The 17,202-nt window shown below is 35.8% G+C and overlaps 2 protein-coding genes across 4 annotated transcripts; one reads left to right on the forward strand and one right to left on the reverse strand.

The window, feature by feature from the left end:
• Positions 1-306: 306 nt before the first annotated feature.
• slc18b1 (solute carrier family 18 member B1) lies at positions 307-4,037 on the forward strand. Of its 3 annotated transcripts, XM_059520978.1 has the most exons (14): positions 307-363; positions 478-611; positions 740-835; positions 936-1,009; positions 1,200-1,347; positions 1,590-1,746; positions 1,863-1,999; positions 2,219-2,320; positions 2,527-2,618; positions 2,718-2,813; positions 3,051-3,125; positions 3,205-3,298; positions 3,407-3,453; positions 3,669-4,037. In XM_059520978.1, the coding sequence occupies exons 1-14, from the start codon at positions 342-344 to the stop codon at positions 3,763-3,765; spliced, it is 1,371 nt and encodes a 456-aa protein (XP_059376961.1). In that variant the 5' UTR covers positions 307-341; the 3' UTR covers positions 3,766-4,037. The 3 variants fall into 3 exon arrangements, with proteins under 3 accessions (XP_059376961.1, XP_059376963.1, XP_059376962.1); XM_059520980.1 differs by lacking the exon at positions 3,407-3,453; XM_059520979.1 differs by lacking the exon at positions 2,718-2,813.
• Positions 4,038-4,551: 514 nt separating this feature from the next.
• ahi1 (Abelson helper integration site 1) lies at positions 4,552-16,130 on the reverse strand. Its single transcript, XM_059519893.1, has 27 exons — positions 16,017-16,130; positions 15,508-15,564; positions 15,277-15,401; positions 14,635-15,173; positions 14,245-14,360; positions 13,795-13,969; positions 13,491-13,683; positions 13,313-13,408; positions 12,984-13,169; positions 12,745-12,897; positions 12,533-12,665; positions 11,679-11,802; positions 11,332-11,561; positions 8,561-8,667; positions 8,351-8,469; positions 7,681-7,811; positions 7,457-7,597; positions 7,163-7,353; positions 6,864-6,906; positions 6,705-6,736; positions 6,266-6,380; positions 6,019-6,077; positions 5,470-5,532; positions 5,217-5,379; positions 5,049-5,140; positions 4,888-4,967; positions 4,552-4,815 (listed from the first exon to the last, which is right to left on the reverse strand). Exons 2-27 carry the CDS (start codon positions 15,515-15,517, stop codon positions 4,653-4,655), a joined length of 3,579 nt encoding a protein of 1,192 aa, XP_059375876.1. The 5' UTR covers positions 15,518-15,564; positions 16,017-16,130; the 3' UTR covers positions 4,552-4,652.
• Positions 16,131-17,202: the final 1,072 nt, after the last annotated feature.

The raw sequence follows: 17,202 nt of genomic DNA on the forward strand, positions 1-17,202 counted from the left end.
ATTTTGAATTATATTAATTAGTTGATTATGAAATTACTGTTCTGTATTAGGCTATTAAAAATGCATTAAATGTTCTGTTTATTGCTCGAACATTTTTCACACTGGAAATTACTGATTGAACAGTTCTGTAATGTCTCCAGTATTAAGAACAATAGCAATAATTTCAATATTCTTAACAGGTTTTATTCTTAAACATAGCTGAGTGATCCGCGCTTTGCGAATCGGTTCGACCGAACATTGAAAAGATTCAGTTCTTTTGAGAATCGATTCGAAGACCAACCACTGTTGAGTTTCCCAGCTGACAGGATAAGCACGCGGTGAAAGATCTCAGAGACTTGACCATGGATATCGATGAAGCTATAGGTATGTATACACATTTAAATGAGTTGATGTTAATGGGTGTTTAGCAGCGTTTTGAATCTTTGCATTTGACATTGTTTCTTTGCTGATCAGTGAACGCATGTTAACTTCATTTAGGTGATTCTTCAACACCTGAGGTTCCAGCCACTAAAATATCCAGACAGCAGATATTAACACTTATTTCAATGGCCTCCATAAACTTCAGTTCAATGATCTGTTACTCCATTCTTGGACCATTTTTCCCAAATGAGGTACAAAGATTATGTTTTATGTAATATGATCAACAATATGAAATAGAATTTGTTCTAAGTACTGTGCTTAAATCATGCTACAGTAGGATAAGAATGAATTTTCTTTCAATCTGATTCATTCTCTCTAGGCAAAGAAGAAAGGTGTCAGCCAAGCTATGATTGGTTTAATATTCGGAATCTATGCATTATGCACTTTGGTGGGCTCATTGATACTTGGTAAATATGTAAGTTAATAACTTTTAATTTCAGAAGATACACAACAGCTTTCAACAGTTTTCCATTATAGATAGCACACTATATCAGTGCGCTTGACCTCTGTTTCAGATTGTCCAGATAGGAGCTAAGTTTATGATTGTGGCAGGGTTGTTCATTTCGAGTGGATCCACTGTACTCTTCGGGTCAGTGAATCTGTGATGTTTTATCGTGTTTTAAATATAGTATTTTGTGTACTTTAGTCTGTGTCTATTAGCTTTCAGATAATTTACATGTTGGATTATGCCTAAATGTTGATAAAATCACTTTAATCTTATAGGAAATTGCATGAAAATGACTGGTGACTCATAATTAATGATATAATTTCTTCTTCAGATTTCTTGACCAAGTGTCTGATGGGACAGTTTTCATCGTGCTCTGTTTTATCACACGGTGCGTAAATGCAATTGGTTTTTCCGCCGCCGTTACATCGTCTTTTGCAGTTTCAGCAAAAGTTTTCCCAGAAAACATAGCGACTGTTTTGGTGAGTTGTGGTCAGTGCAGTAATGGTGTTTTGGAGTAAAGTGACAAAGAAAGCACTATTGCACGTCACAAAAGATGTTTCTCAAGAGAATCATCTTTAGATTCAGTTATTCAGTCTGTCTGGTTGTTTGGGTTCTCACGGTCAAGGCATATACACAGAACCGTTCTTATGTTTTTATTCATATTAACACAAGTGTGCTAAAATGTTAAATGTGTCTCTACAGTGATATCTCATTCTCTCAGGGCTTCATGGAGATTTTTACAGGTCTTGGGCTGATATTGGGGCCTCCATTGGGCGGCTGGCTCTATCAGTCATTTGGATATGAAATCCCATTCGTTTTCACAGGATGTCTTCTGTTTGCGACAGTGCCTCTTAATTTGTGGATTTTACCAAGCTTTGGTTAGTGAAGAATTCATACTGACTAAATATTACGTCTTTATTTAATTTAATTTAAGCCTATTCCATTTGGCATACTCCTATAGAGCTAGACGTCTGTTTATTTCATTCAAATATAGATGCTGTTCCTTCCCAGAATTTCTTCCTCAGATTGTGTACCAGAATAAAGATCCTTCTCATCTGCTTTGTGGTGTTCACGTTGAGTTCAGGAATTGGCTTCCTGGATGCAACACTGTCCATATTTGCCATAGAAAAGGTTATGAAGATTTAGAAACTACATGAAAACATATATATATATATATATATAATATAAAATATTTTGTGCTTAAACGTATAGACTACATGTAAACCCACCATAGTGAGTGTTCTAATGTTCTAAACTCTTCATTCCAAAATACTGTTGTAAATGTTAATGTAAAGGTTCTCATTCTATATTATAATATAAAACACGTCTCTGTATATTTTTTGTGAACAGCTTAATCTCAGTGCTGGTTCAGTGGGGCTGCTCATGATTGGACTTTCACTGCCGTATGGGGTGGCATCACCCATCTTTGGTGTGATCAGTGATAAATATCCTGTAAGTCAATATTAAAGGTTTTTTACAGTGACAAATGAAAATTCCACGAAAGAAAAAGTTTTGACATTTGAGGCTTTAATGTTACCTATTTATGTATTTATTTATATTATAACTATTTTTAGCTTTTGGAAATGTTTTGTTTTGGAACAAATTTGATTTATTAAGAAATAATTTCAACTGTTGCTGTAAGATGATTCTTGGTGCAGTCAATTAGGAAATGGATGATGGTTGTTGGAGGAATGGCCACAGCGGTGAGCTTCTGTTTCCTCGGCCCACTTCCTGTTTTCCATATTAGAAGGTGAAACATTCATTTTGAACTTTTGTGAATGCCGATTCCTCAGTTTTTGCTGTTTATGCAACATCAAAGCACAAATGGGTGAAATGTTTTTGTGTTCAGTCAGCTCTGGCTCACCGTCCTCATGCTGATCGTGGTGGGCTTCTCTCTCTGTATGACCTGTATCCCCACCTTTGCTGAGATGATCGCTTGTGCATAGTGAGGCAAATACATCGTCATACAAATCCACTTCTAGTTCTCCCACTCAGCACTGAGTCACATTTTATGTTAGGCCATTTAAGAGCTTACCGTGACTGTAATTCACTCAGTTATGTCACACTAAATTCCTGAAGTGGTTTGAATAAATGCAGTTAACCCTGAAACTGAGCAAAACAACAATACAAACCTCAAAAAAAATAGAAACATGTTTTAATGCACATGTTCATCGTATTGCAGTGAAAACGGCTTTGAGGAGGGCTTGAGTACTCTGGGGCTGGTGTCAGGCTTGTTCTCTGCAGTCTGGTCTGCTGGGTGTGTAAGAAAATAAAGTTTAAGAATATACTTTAGAATTTCTCATCATGAAACCTGAATCATCTTTTACGTGTTGAAGGATGTTCTTTGGGCCGACTATTGGAGGATACATCACACAAGCACTCAACTTTGAATGGAGCGCAGGAGTTCAAGGCGCACTCGCCTTTCTCGCTGTAAGAAAAATTAATTTCCAAATAAAAGCACTTACCGGTAGTTTGGTATGAACTGTGATGATATATATTAATTTATTGACTTTATTTGTTTACCCAAACATTCTTTAGGCCTTCCTACAAGTAATATATTTCACAAAAGAGGACATACAAAAGAAGTAAGCAGTTTCTTGTTATATTTGTATCACTTTATTTAGCAATATGGTAAATAATCATTAAAATTAAATTCTATAAATATTTGAAAATCATTCATTCTGTGAAGTACTTCTTAAGTTGGTAAATGGGGTATAATCAGAAAATAGTCATAGGAAACCATTGATCATGCATCATCTTTTTTTAAAGTTTTTTTTTATTTTTTATATATGTGTTTCAGGTCACAAAAGGCCAACAGGACTGACGTATCTTCATCTCAGGGAGAAACATCCCCTCTTCTCCCCAAGACAGATCATCTCACGGTTGACGTCCGCTGAAATAAGCCCCTGCGAGCTTTTAGATGGAAGAACAAACCTAATCATATTGCTGCTAAATACAGGTGATGTGGGATATGATTGACAGATGACAAATGAAGAAGGCAGAGAAGGTCTGTTTAACAACAAAGATGTCATAAATGTATTATTTCAAGTTGAATTGAACCTGTACACAGTTCAGTGGACATTTACAATGTAAATGCAAAAGTCCTGTAAGAAGATTGAATTAAGAGAGAAGTAATGCACAATAGTAAAAAGATGACATTTACACTAAACATATCTGATGTGTGCTTTTTGATAAACACTTAACAGTGTGTTTATTTTTGGGGCTTATTTATAGTAACTTTGATTAATGAGATGTAATGTAATGAGATATACTGTATATACAGGATTATTTCTGAAGTCGTGTTGAGGTTTCAGAAATCTTTTGGAGTGGCGCAAGAATGTGGGATTTGTATTTTAATATTACTTAACACAGATTACCCATCAAGCCCTAGTTTGTGACTGTTCCCATTGTTACGGCTTTTTACAGATTTACAAATTCCTGCCATACTCCTGTTGGAAACAACTTCTACAAATGTACAATTTGTACAGTTGTTGCAGTTATATTCAAAACTTAAATAAAAAAAATGTTTACAAATAAAAATAACACAGTACACAAAATACTATACAGAAACAGTAAAAATATCTTGTAAAACTACATAATACAATTATCAGTATCAAAATTACTATATATATATATATATATATATATATATATATATTTTTTTTTTTTTTTTTTTATTATTTAAATAAGCCCAACTACAAAAAATACATCCAGATAAAACACTTTTTGAAACACGCTGTGTCTACGTCCTTAGTTCCTTCATAACGGAGGTAAGTCTTAGCATTCAGATTCCTTCACCTTCGAACGCACCGTTGGCTTGTCCTAGTCTAGGGAGGGGTCTCCTCCTCCTGGAAGATGCTGAAGACATCTCAAGATCTGAGGATGGGACCCGAGGCAGATCAGAGGGAACTTCACTCCGCTTCACCCTTTTCTTTTTCTTTTTTGTCCTGTCAAGAAAATAATATCAATGTGTGCTCAAGAATGTAAGTACTCAGATGACGGATGTGCTTCATTCATACATGGTGGAGGACGCCTCTGGGTCAGTGTCTAGCTCTGAGATGATCTTCAGCTCTCCAGAGGCACTGATGGCTGCAGACAGCTGCAGGTATAGAGATCATAAGGGTCAAACTATGAAGTTTCACTAACTTTATGGGAGGAATAAATGAAAATGTGTCATTACCTGGACTGGTGTTGCACGCTCAACTCCTTCAGGTTCATCTAACGGTGACGGCTGTGCTTCTAAAGCTCTTGAGAGCTCGTCATCAAAACTCCCTGTGGCAGATACACATGGATTTAGGCAATATAATATCATACATGTGCTTTTGGTTATCAAACCTTATTCACAAACCTTCATCAGCCACATAGGATGCTGGGAAGTATCCTTCCTGTCCACTGACCAGTCGCCCAAACCACCAGCTGTCATTGTCTTTATACAGCACATGGATCACGTCACCGCGGCGTATCGACAGCTCATCTGATCGATTGGCTCTGTACTCGTATAAAGACACGACCTAGAGAACATTTAATACAAGAGGTCATTAACTGACTCCAAGTAATTCCAAATTTATAGCAGTGTATTATAAGAAAACATTAAAGATTACTGTTTGATGGATTTGCCCAAAGTCTGTCTCTGCTTGTTGAGAGAATTCATAATCCAGTAAACTCTGCGAACATGAACACAATCTTCAATTATTAGACTGGGATTGTATCTTTTAAACAAACCAAAACTACAAAAAATATAACTGAAAACAACTTTTCTAATGCTAATCAAGCCTGCATTTATTTGATGAAAACTCAATATAAACTCTTTTCTATTTCATATACGTTAACATTTAATTTATTAATGTGATGTGAATTTTTAGCATCATTACTCCAGTCTTCAGTGTCACATGATCCTTCAGAAATCATTCTAATATGCTGATTTGCTGCTCAACCATCATTGCTTGTTCAAAACCGTTGTGCGGCTGCATAGTTTTGTGGAAACCATGAGTTCAAAGTTCAAAATAACATTTATTTGAAATAGAAATATTTTGTAACAATGTAAAAATCTTTACTGTAACTTTTGATCAATTTAATGTGTGCTTCCTGAATAAAAGTATTAATTTCTTAAAAACTGTAGTATAATACAAAAACAGATCACATTGTCTTACTTTCTGGTGCTTGAGGGATGGAGCTCTTCTAATGGGCTGGCCAGCAGGACTGTAACCACCTGAGAGGAGAGGATGATTTAAAGACCATGAACATGTCATTTTAAGTGCCTTGGAAACTATCTAAAATTTTCAATATACATACTAACATTTTTCAATCTTCTCTACCCTGTAGTGTGAGATGTGCTCTTCAAAACAATGCATGAACAAGTTATCCTAAATAATATAAAGGATAATGTAGAGAACATACTGCTGTGTGAGGAGAGTGTGGTCTGTGGAATGAGTTGAGCAGTGAGTGATGAGGACATCCGTAGTTTGGAGTGAGGAGACAACAGAGATGGAGGAGGAAGATACGATGCCAGGCCCTGAAAGAAGCCACAATAACAAGAGCTCGATGTAGGACTGAGCTTCAGTATGAATGCTATATGATACGGTTTCTATTTTGGATATACAAAAATATGAGTGCTGCTCTTGTAGTGAATTATAATCTCATTGCAAATGGTTTCAATCATTGTATAATCAGTTCAAGGAGTAAACTGAACCTGTAAACTACAACAAATCGGGTTTAAATAGAATAATTATAATTCAACCAAAACTAGTACTGTTTGTGTCTATAAACATTAATCAACTCTAAAATCTATTTTACAAGTGTTACTCTATAGTCAAGTGCAAAAGACACAAATATTCACCTCTTGACTCCTTCCCAGATAAGACATGCCACCTTAAAAAAAAAAAAAAGAAATTATGTATTTATTTGTGTTAATTTACAACAGAATTCATTGCACATGCATTAGAAATACATCTTATTTTCTCAATTTCAAATAAAAATGATCTTGTACATCACTTGCCTTGTTCATACATATCCACACCAGGGGAACTGCGATGGGGCTCCTGAAAGAAAAGAAGTATAGCTGACAGATTACTGACTGAATTACAATGCTGATAATAATCAGATACAATTTAATACATTTACAACAGATTATCTATTTTTGGCCCTTAAAACTTCAAACTGATTCAAACTAAAAACCTTCAAGCTTTTAAAACGGATTCAAACTTTCTGGTCAGGCTTTGTCAAGCCAACATCAAAGTTTGTCTTGATTATTATTTTTTTTTAAATCTAGTTTAATATAACCATCAACATGTTTACCAGTACAGAGTCTAGTTTCTGTTTGACCCGCTGCATCTTTAGAGACACACGAGCTGTGCTGGCGAATCGGTCCATGCCGGTGGCTGTAGTGTTCTGGAAGGTCGTGACCTCTGATGAATTCCTGCCCGACTTACTGTCCAGATACTCTGACCGGCTCAAGCCTCTCAAACTCTCCACCTCCATCTGAGCCACTGCGTACAAGCACAAAACACTCATCTTTAAAAGAAAATGATCATATGACTTGTCTCTAAATACTAATGAATCAGTGGTTTCTCAGTCGTTTAGAGGACTCGCCCTTCTGATCATACAGATAGAGATGGATGGGCTGGTTTTGGCCGAAGGAACAGAAGGCCACCATGTTCTCATGAGGGTGGAAAGCTACAGATCGAAGCGCAGATGTATAGCACAGCTCAGAGTACACAGCGACCTGGTCACCTACACAACAGATATCCCAGTTCAGTCTCCACTTGGATTTTTCTTTGTATCCATACTTAAGAGACTCAAAAGTATCTCCAAACCTGTCTCAGAGTTCCACACATACGCCAGTCCATCTTCACTGCCTGAAAAAATGAAGCTTCCGCAGGGAGTGAATGTGCTGTTGATTCGCTCCCTGTAGTTTGTGGCACCTATGTATTTCTTCACTGCAAAACTGTAAAACAAGTATTTGTTTTTAATTTGATATTTGCATTTATTTAGGTTGAGTACTTGCCTATAATTACCGGTACTGTCAACGAATGCACTGATTCATGTGCTTTTTAAAAAGTCAACAGGGAAGTAAAATTGGCTTAGATTACTCTTAATAGACATATATAGACTTGCTGCACATGATTTATCTTAAAGGGATACTCCACCCCAAAATGAAAATTTTGTCATTAATCACTTTACCCCCATGTCATTCCAAACCCGTAAAAGCTTTGTTCGTAACTTACTTGGCAGTCTATGGGACAGACACAAGCCTCCCGGTTTTCATCAACAATATCTTAAATTGTGTTCCAAAGATGAACGAAGCTTTTACGGCTTTGGAATGACATGGGGGTAAAGTGATTAATGGTAAATTTTAATTCTGGGGTGGAGTATCCCTTTAATTATTCATTTTGAATAATGACTAAATTTTTCCCCAAATTTTAATAATTTTACATTATGGTATTAAACTAATATTTAAATATTAATAAAAAGGTAGATACTTACATTCTCAAATCCATGACCCTTAAAACACTGTCTTTGGCATGAATTAAAAGTCGTCTTCCATTTGGATGCACCTCTAATGAATTGATGGATATTCCATTCAGATCTGCCTCTTTAATTTCCTGAAGATAAATATTACATTTGAAAATTATTAAATTAGTTTTATTAGTTATTTATTTAGCTCTTCTACGTAATCTTTGAGAATGCATTTACCCTCTCAATGCTCCATTGGTTGGTCAGTCCACGGTGAGACCCAGGCATCACCTTGGTTCCCCAAACAATAACAAGTCCAGAATTGTCCGCAGAAAACATTTTGCTTCCTAAGTGAAGACCAACATATTACTACATTAAATTACATGTACTTTGCAGACACTTTTAAGCAAAGTTACTCTAATTTCGCTAATGTCTTGAATCACATTGAATTGAAGATATAGAGAACAGTTGCAATATGTTTTCAAGCACTATTAATACTATAATATCCTTATATAACAGAAGAATGTCACACAGACCAAGACAGAAAAATTCTCAACCTTGGCTCAATGAGGCTCTCTGGAAACAGATGAGGGACAGAGACTCCTCACTAAAGATTGCACTTAAGTCAGGACTCAGAAGTGACTGGTATAGCTATACATCCCTCAGAAATAGAGTAGTAAGGAACATAAGGAAAGCCAAAGCAGATTTCTATATAAAAGTAATTGATGATGCAAAGGGAGATGGGAAATTAATCTGGAACAATCTTAATGAATTAATTGGTAAAGATACTCAGCACTGCGCACCGGCACTTGAACTGAAATTAAATGGAATCATAACCAGAGAAGAAGATATTATAGCAAGCACTTTTAACAAATTTTTTATCCAATCAGTTGAGGAACTGGCACAGAAGTGCATTACTAGTAATATAGTGAGCATTCCTATTGATAATGACAAACCAGTTTTTAGAATTGAGGAAATTAGTGAACTTGAGGTAGAGAATACCATAAATTCACTAAGGAACTCAAAAGCTAAAGATGCTTTTGGTCTTGATTCTGTATTTTTTAAAACTCATAAACAGTCTTTAATTATACCTCTTACACATTTAATCAATTTATCAATTAAACAAGGTATTTTCCCAAGTTCCTGGAAAACAGCCGTGGTAACCCCCATTTTCAAGGCCGGTGATAAAACACTAGTAGAGAACTATAGGCCCATCAGTATACTACCTGTAATATCCAAGGTAGTAGAGAAATGGGTGGCGAAACAGCTGACTGCTCATCTTAGTAAAGGCCATACACCACTGCACCCAATGCAGTTTGGCTTTCGAAGTACTCACTCCACGGAAACAGCCAACTGCTTTTTTATTGAGAACATCAAAATGAATCTAGATAAAGGAGGCGTGGTGGGTGCAATATTTTTAGATTTCAAAAAAGCATTTGACACCGTCGATCATGACGTTCTTTTGTCAAAATTATCCTACTTTAATTTCTGTGGGAATGCAATTAAATGGATGAAATCATATTTAACTGACAGAAAACAAAGCACACGCATTAACAACACTCAATCCACATATCTAAACTCTAGAATAAGTGTCCCTCAAGGATCTATACTGGGCCCCCTTTTGTTCAGTCTCTATATAAATGACCTGGCCACTGTTTGTCCATCTGTACATTTACAAATTTACAAATGTATGCAGATGACACAGTCCTCTACGTGCATGCTAAAAATAAACAACAAGCTGCACACCAACTGACTGAGGCCATGAGCAAGGTATCCATATGGCTAACTAATTCATGCTTACATCTGAACATAAGTAAAACAGTATGTATGTATTTTACAAAACAAACTACTGTGACTTATGACCCTGAGGTAATTGTTAACCAAGATAAGGTTAGAGTGGTATCTGACTTTAAATATCTGGGAATCATCCTAGACTCACAACTCTCATTTAAAAAGCATACAAAAAAGGTTGCCAATATTGTTAAATTTAATCTTGCAAATTTTAAGCATATAAGATCATATCTACCATTGAAGGCTTCAAAGCTTTTCTTGCATGCGATGATCTTATCACATTTTTCTTATTGTTTAACAAGCTGGTCGCAAGCCAATAAAACAACATTGCAACCATTGGAGTCACTCTATAAACAGGCATTAAAGACATTGGACTGTAAGGCTAATAGCTATCATCATTGTCACATAATCAAAAAACACAATATGTTTAGCTTTGAAAACTTCAGACACTTTGCTGACGCATGTCTTGTCTTTAAGGTACTCCGTGGGCTTGCTCCACCACCACTGTGCCAGTTTATAAAACAGAAAGATAGGGTCAATAGAGTAACCAGAGCAACCACCAGAGGGGACTGCATAGTTCAATATAGAAAAAGTAGGATTGGAAATACAGCCTTTTCTGTCAGAGCTACAATTTTTTGGAATAGCCTACCCAATGAGTTAAGGGAGTGTAATAGTCTCTCCTCTTTTAAAAACCAGCTTAAATCTTGGATTAGGGATAATTATAATTGTAACCATACACCAAATGTTTAAGTTTGTGAACATGTATGTATGTGTGTATGTGTATATATATATGTATGTGTATGTGTATGTATATATATGTATATATATATGTGTGTGTATATGTGTATGTATGTATGTATGTATGTATATTTTTTTATTATTTGTTCATATACTGTATCTACTTTATACTGTAATTAAGTTGAGGGTTGATGATGTGAACAACATATTGTCTGTTTGAGAGTATGCCCATATTGTTTTAAAATTTCTGCTGTATTTATTACATTGCTACTGTATTTTAGTGTATCTTTATTGACTTTTGTATTTTAGGGTGCCTGTTAAGATCTGGCTAGGGACAACAGATGGAAACTAGCACTTGTAGCTAACTCTGGCTTGTTTACAGCAAGTAACTTGTCTGTTGATCAATGAGCATTGTCCCTATCAAATAAAATAAATTAAATTAAATTACATCCAGACAGTTAATATGTTCATTTCCTCAGTACCTTCTGGATCAAAACACAGCGTGTTGATGAAAGTCTTGTGTCCGTCAAACTCTTGCAGGAGTTGCCCATTCACATCTTGTACATGTACACTCCAGACACGCAGCACCCCGTCATAACCCCCCGTCACCACCAGACTCTGGGTTTGCGGGTGGAACTGGGCGCAGTACACGAATGAAGGGTGAGGAAGAGTCTTATGAGCAAAACTCTGCAGTCGTTCAACGTTCCACACTCTGAGGAAGGAAATAAAAAAAATGATGGCTCACACTTTCACTCATATTTGTGGTGTAATTATAGGATGCATAATATTATGAGGTAAGCTCTGTATATGCAAAAAAAATTTTTTTTACCTTACTGTTCCATCAGAGGAAGCCGTTAATAGTCCGTTATCATCCCTGGACCAGCAGAGATCATATACTACACTCAGATGGCCATTAAAGGATGCCAAAACTTTCCCAGACGGAATCTCATATACTAAAAATAAAGAGATTTCATTAAATTACATACAGGAATGCAGTATTTGCAGAAATTGATGATAAGTTGATGCATAGCATTTATAATTTTTTTAATGTTAGGTTAAAATGTATATTATTTTATTTAATACATGGCATGCATATATTTCGTATGGGACACCATACTTGGACACACATCACATTCTTTCCTTTTAGGCTTTTCATCAGGTTTTTCACCACATTTAACACAGTTGCCTTAACGAATTTATTTTAAATGGTAATGAGTGGTAATATACAATTTGGTTTGATAAATACAAATATTCCATTTATTCTCTTAATTAATATAAAGTGAATAAAACTATAATAATAATAATAAAACTATAAGCCAAGCAAAATTCTGTTTAAAATAGTTTTAGATTAAGTATAGCATGTTACAATTTTAACTTCCCAAAACTATTTTGTCAGCTAACAAGTTTATGGCTTTTGTGAAAAAAATATGTAATAAAAAATTAAATTGTATATATATATTAGAGCGGTCAAATGATTAATCGTGTTTAATCGCATCCAAAATAAAAGTTTTTGTGTACTGTGTATATTTATTATGAATATATAAATACAAACACATGCATGTGTATATTTCAGAAAAATCTGTTGTTTATATATAAAATAATTTATTTCGAATTAAAATTATATGAATATATATATACATACAGTGCACACAAAAAACAACACGTATACCTAAAATTACTCACTTATGATTGGAAACGCATCTCTGTCTGCACATGCAGCTGCTAGTGCACGTCCATCATGAGAGAAACGCAGAGTAAAACAGCCTATTTGACCTCCACGGAAGGAGTGCATTGGCTTATTCGGAATGCGGCACACCTGTTTAAATAAACAATAAGAAACATATTAGGTCTAACAAAAAGGATTACTGACTCACCTAACTTTTACACTCTAATACCTGTCCAGGTATGCGGCTCCACTTAATGATTTCTGATTTGCTCTCCTGTATCTGTGTGCTGGTTTTAATGGTCATCTCAGTATTGAGATCACTGTAGGAGGTGCTGCCGCGCTCCTGCTGGAGAGCCATCATGGAGCGGATACTGGGGTCCACCTGTTCAACAAACAGTCCAAATCAACATCAACAGGCACCAGTTTTCAGTCTTTTCACTGGTTTTTAAATTCAAAAAGTGACCCTACATGTTCTGGTGGTTTGAGGCCTTTCACTGTGACGTAGAGGGTTGAGGCGTATTTGTTTCTTGGGAACTTTGACCACCACTGAAACACTTCAACTGTTTGTGGCAGTTTCTTTGCTCGTGGAGGAGGGCAGTAAAGCTGTAGACGCAGTTTGGTGTCAACGTTCAAGACACCGTTGGTTCCTACAAGCTAGAAGAAACAGCAAATAGGAATCTACCCCAGAACTTATGAAGGTTACTGTCACATGAAATCTATGAAACTGACATACAAAATGACCAAACATCTATAAAAAAAGATTAACTAGAAGACTAAAGTAAAATCAAAGCTGGTACCTTCAAAAAAGCCCAAGCAATTTTCCGGAAACCCCTTTCATGTCGGTCAACAGAGATGTTTGTTCGTGCTTCCTCCATACTAATGAAATCCAGAATCTGTAACACAAAGTTTTTTAGTCATTCCATTCTTTGCTCTGAGAATGCAAATATAGTTTTAAACTTATCCAAGTGCACAAACCTCAAAAAACAGTATCACACGTGGACTCTCCTCATCGTCTTGAAGGAAATATCCAAAGCGCTCATTGAAGATGATCTGTTCCTCCCATTCTGGAACTGTATTTTTGTGTTTCTTGAAGTCAAAGGGTTGAGTTATGATGGGCAGGATGTGCTCGATGTTTTCTTGCTCATAGAAGGATGAAACATGACGATGGCTGAGAACCAAATAAAATAAATAAGATTGCATTTGGTATGAAGATTATAAACCAATTGGTTCAAGCAGGTTTTGGTTTTGGTGGTAAAAACAATACAAGTGAAATCCAAACCTGTCCTCTTTCTTGACATACTGTCCAGTGACCTCATCAACCACGTGAACTTTGACCATGGGGTGAGACACCATCAGGTCCGTCTTCAGCTTGTCTGTCCTGTGGATATAAACTCCCAGCACCAGACTGTCGTCAAAGGATCGTTTCTCCTCTGCCTGTTCCTCCTCAACAATCACTACAACCAGAAATGAACAAACACAATCAACATTAATATCACATCTGTAGTAAGTGTTCATAGTGTTAATGAAATGCACACAATATATATATATATATACATATTGAGAGAATATGGTGGTGGCAACCAAAATAATAAATAAAAACAGCGCACTGCAGCTATATTAGACATGTTATATTAGAAATTGAGGAAATATTGCATATCTGATATTTATATTGAGCCTAGAAATGAAAGAAAAATGTTAATGTGTTATGGCAAATTATAGCTTATCATACCTTCTTTTTGTTTCTTTTTCTTCTTCACTTTGGGTTTGACTGTGTCCTCCTTGAACTCCTCCACAACATCATCCTGGACATTTTCTGTCTGGTTATCCACTGATGCTTCAGTTTGACTGCAAACAAAAAGGCTAAATAAAATTAAGAGGAAAATCCATCAGGCTTATAATCTTAATTTTTTTTTTAGAAAAGTCATGTTATTGTACTCCTAAATATGCTTAACTGCTGGCTAAGGCCACTTTTAACCTTCAATTAAAGACAAAGTGTGTCATTTCTGCAGCTCTGGCATCACCAAACAAATATGAAAAGTTCAACATAATGTTAAATAATCTTGGTCCTAATATGAATGATGTTAACTGTGATCATTTATGAATATGCATTGATTTTTACCTTCTATCACCATCATGTTTGTTTGATTTCACCTTCTTCTTTTTCTTCTCCAGCTCATTGTTTAACAGCTGGCTCTCTGCAAGCTTCTCTGTGGCTTTCTTCCGTGCCGTCTTCTTTCCAGCCTTCTCTTCCTCCTGTGAGATCTGATGTTGGTACGCCTGCAGATAATCATCTTCTGTCTCTGTGTCTTCTTTCTGTCTACTAACATCATTTCCACTTTTATTCTTTGCTTTCCTAGTCTTCCTAGTATGTTTTCCATCAATCTTTGTCTCAGTCCTCCTTTCATGGTCTTCTTCATCTGGTACAAGAGCTGGTGGTTGTGGGAGTTTCCTTTTGCTTTTCTTCTTCCCACCGGTCAGTGCTGGTTCCTCCTCACTTACAGCATTGTTTATGTTAGTCTTTTCAGATGCTTCTCTCTCTCTGCGCCTGTTTTTGGTGAATCTAGGGCTGCCCTGAGCTGGATCATATGTGTTATGGAGGATAGCTTCATCATCTTCAGTGTCTTTAGTCAAATCTAGGTTCTTCTTCAAGGTTTGAAGCTGCAAGAAAAAAGAATGGAGTTCAAATGACAGATGTTATGGGATGCAGGGGTGAATTATGTTTTTTCTAGGTTAAATTATGATTATTTTTAATATTACTAACCACGATGATTTCCTGGGACTGGTCAGTGATCTGTTTGGCTTTCTTTTTCTCTGAGGGAGGGTTTGTGTATCTCTTCAACACCTCGTCAAAGCGAGCTTTGGTCTTAGCTCTCACATCACTTTGACCTGTCAAACAGAGATTTACAGAGAAACCAGCTCATAAGAACATTCATGATCATCAGTGACAGAGAAAAGAGCTGTTATATATTAAGTATGAGTTATCTTTACTCACCTGCTGGCATTCTGATGAAATATGGAAAAATTCATTCTGGAAACAACAATCCCAAAACTGAAAATATCATACAATAGTATCAAAGAAGAACTGTCGTTTCTATTACCAATGCTACATTTAGACAGTCTTTACTAGTAACAATAAGTTATTCTTACTAGAACTACTATTGAGGTTAAGCAGATTAATGTAATATTTAACACAGAAACTACACCTCTAAAATCCAGCTTTTCTGTGCTATATTAGCTACTATACTACAGGCATAAAGCTAATAAACCAATCCCGATTTCATCTGATTATGAATTCGATTCTGAAAATAACAAAATAGCGTAATGCGTATGTTTGGATCAGTGATTGTTGATGTTGTAACGTTAGCTCACACGCTAGCTGAAACTACACAAACAAATCACTGCCAGCACACAGAATTACATCTCGTTCGAAAATTAAGCGAATCTATTTCGTTTTATACCTATTCTACTGCTAAATGTAAGGTTTCTGCGAAATTAACGTACGTTATATGCAATAAAATGCAGCGAAGAAGTCGATTCATGTCTGTTGTAGAGGATCCATAATGATTTCAGTGAGCAGCCATTGCTGGCGAGACCGTTTCCAACAGCAACAACAACAACAACAAGATTAGCACCGCCTCCCTTGGTTACTGTTGCCACATCAACGCTTAGATTATTATTTTAGATTATAAACGTGCTTGTATTGTTCATCATTCGTAAGTCACTAAATAAAGTAATGATAAAAGCGTGTGCTAATTGATTACATGAAAGTCTATTTCAAATACAAATTAGTAAGACTTCTGCAGTACGTTCATCTCACCACCAGAGGTCTCTGTTACCCCCTTTTTGAAATTGATCCAATATTCACACAATTTAATATTTAATGCACTCACTCTTTGCGAGGTAATTTATTGCTGCCGGTCGTCATGTGACACACAACCACAACAGCACTTTATTTTTTCCTTTTTATTCGAAATACCCCCAGTCGCATTAACTATATCATGAAATATCTCGATTCTCACCTTTATAGATAATGTTGATCTATGACAGTCAAAATAACCTAATAATGTAATCTATTAACTATGCATAAAAAACCTACCTGTTTACTTCATTAACAGATAGCCTATGGGTGTCATGCCATAACATATTTTTTAGTTTAATATAAACATAGTTTTTAATGTGAATTTAACATTTAAAGTTAATGTAAATAAAAAAAACATTGCAAGTTAGGCTACTATTCATAACACATTCATTGTACAGAAAGAGAGCAGAGAACATTTAGTGACATATGTTAATGTTTTATCAAGTTATTTCGCGACTAATAGATAATAATCGTGTGCCTCATTCACGTCTAGTGCAGTAATGGCCCTATCTTAGATCTTGATCATTTTCAGCTGGTGAAAGAGTAACATATTAAGTACAATAAATATTAAATTCATGTATTAACATAGTTAAATAATATATTTCGGCAATCCTTATGCAAATTGCCATTGGTGACAGCTCCAAAATGTGTAAATGTGTAAATGCCTGTAACTCAAGAAGCATTAAAGACATTTTTTAGACTGTGGTTGACCAGCTATGACTATAGCCAGGCTGGATGAACAGCTAAAACCAGCCAAACAAGCTGGTTAAAGGGAAAGTGAAACATTTTCAGCAGGCTCCAGTATGTGAAAGGAAACATAAAATCATG

Source organism: Carassius carassius, chromosome 32 (genome assembly GCF_963082965.1).
Source record: "Carassius carassius chromosome 32, fCarCar2.1, whole genome shotgun sequence".
Taxonomy (NCBI): domain Eukaryota; kingdom Metazoa; phylum Chordata; class Actinopteri; order Cypriniformes; family Cyprinidae; genus Carassius; species Carassius carassius.

What these genes read in the sequence shown, in the direction of transcription:
- slc18b1 (XM_059520978.1), top strand. Translation starts at nt 342, where the DNA reads ATGGATATCGATGAAGCTATAG. An exon ending in CATTGATACTTGGTAAATAT is followed by an intron (nt 836 to 935) that starts GTAAGTTAATAA and finishes CCTCTGTTTCAG; the next exon opens with ATTGTCCAGATAGGAGCTAA. An exon ending in AAAACATAGCGACTGTTTTG is followed by an intron (nt 1,348 to 1,589) that starts GTGAGTTGTGGT and finishes TCATTCTCTCAG; the next exon opens with GGCTTCATGGAGATTTTTAC.
- ahi1 (XM_059519893.1), bottom strand. An exon ending in TCCTCTGATGGAACAGTAAG is followed by an intron (nt 11,562 to 11,678) that starts GTAAAAAAAATT and finishes TTCCTTCCTCAG; the next exon opens with AGTGTGGAACGTTGAACGAC. An exon ending in AGAAACTAGACTCTGTACTG is followed by an intron (nt 6,907 to 7,162) that starts GTAAACATGTTG and finishes CTTTTCTTTCAG; the next exon opens with GAGCCCCATCGCAGTTCCCC.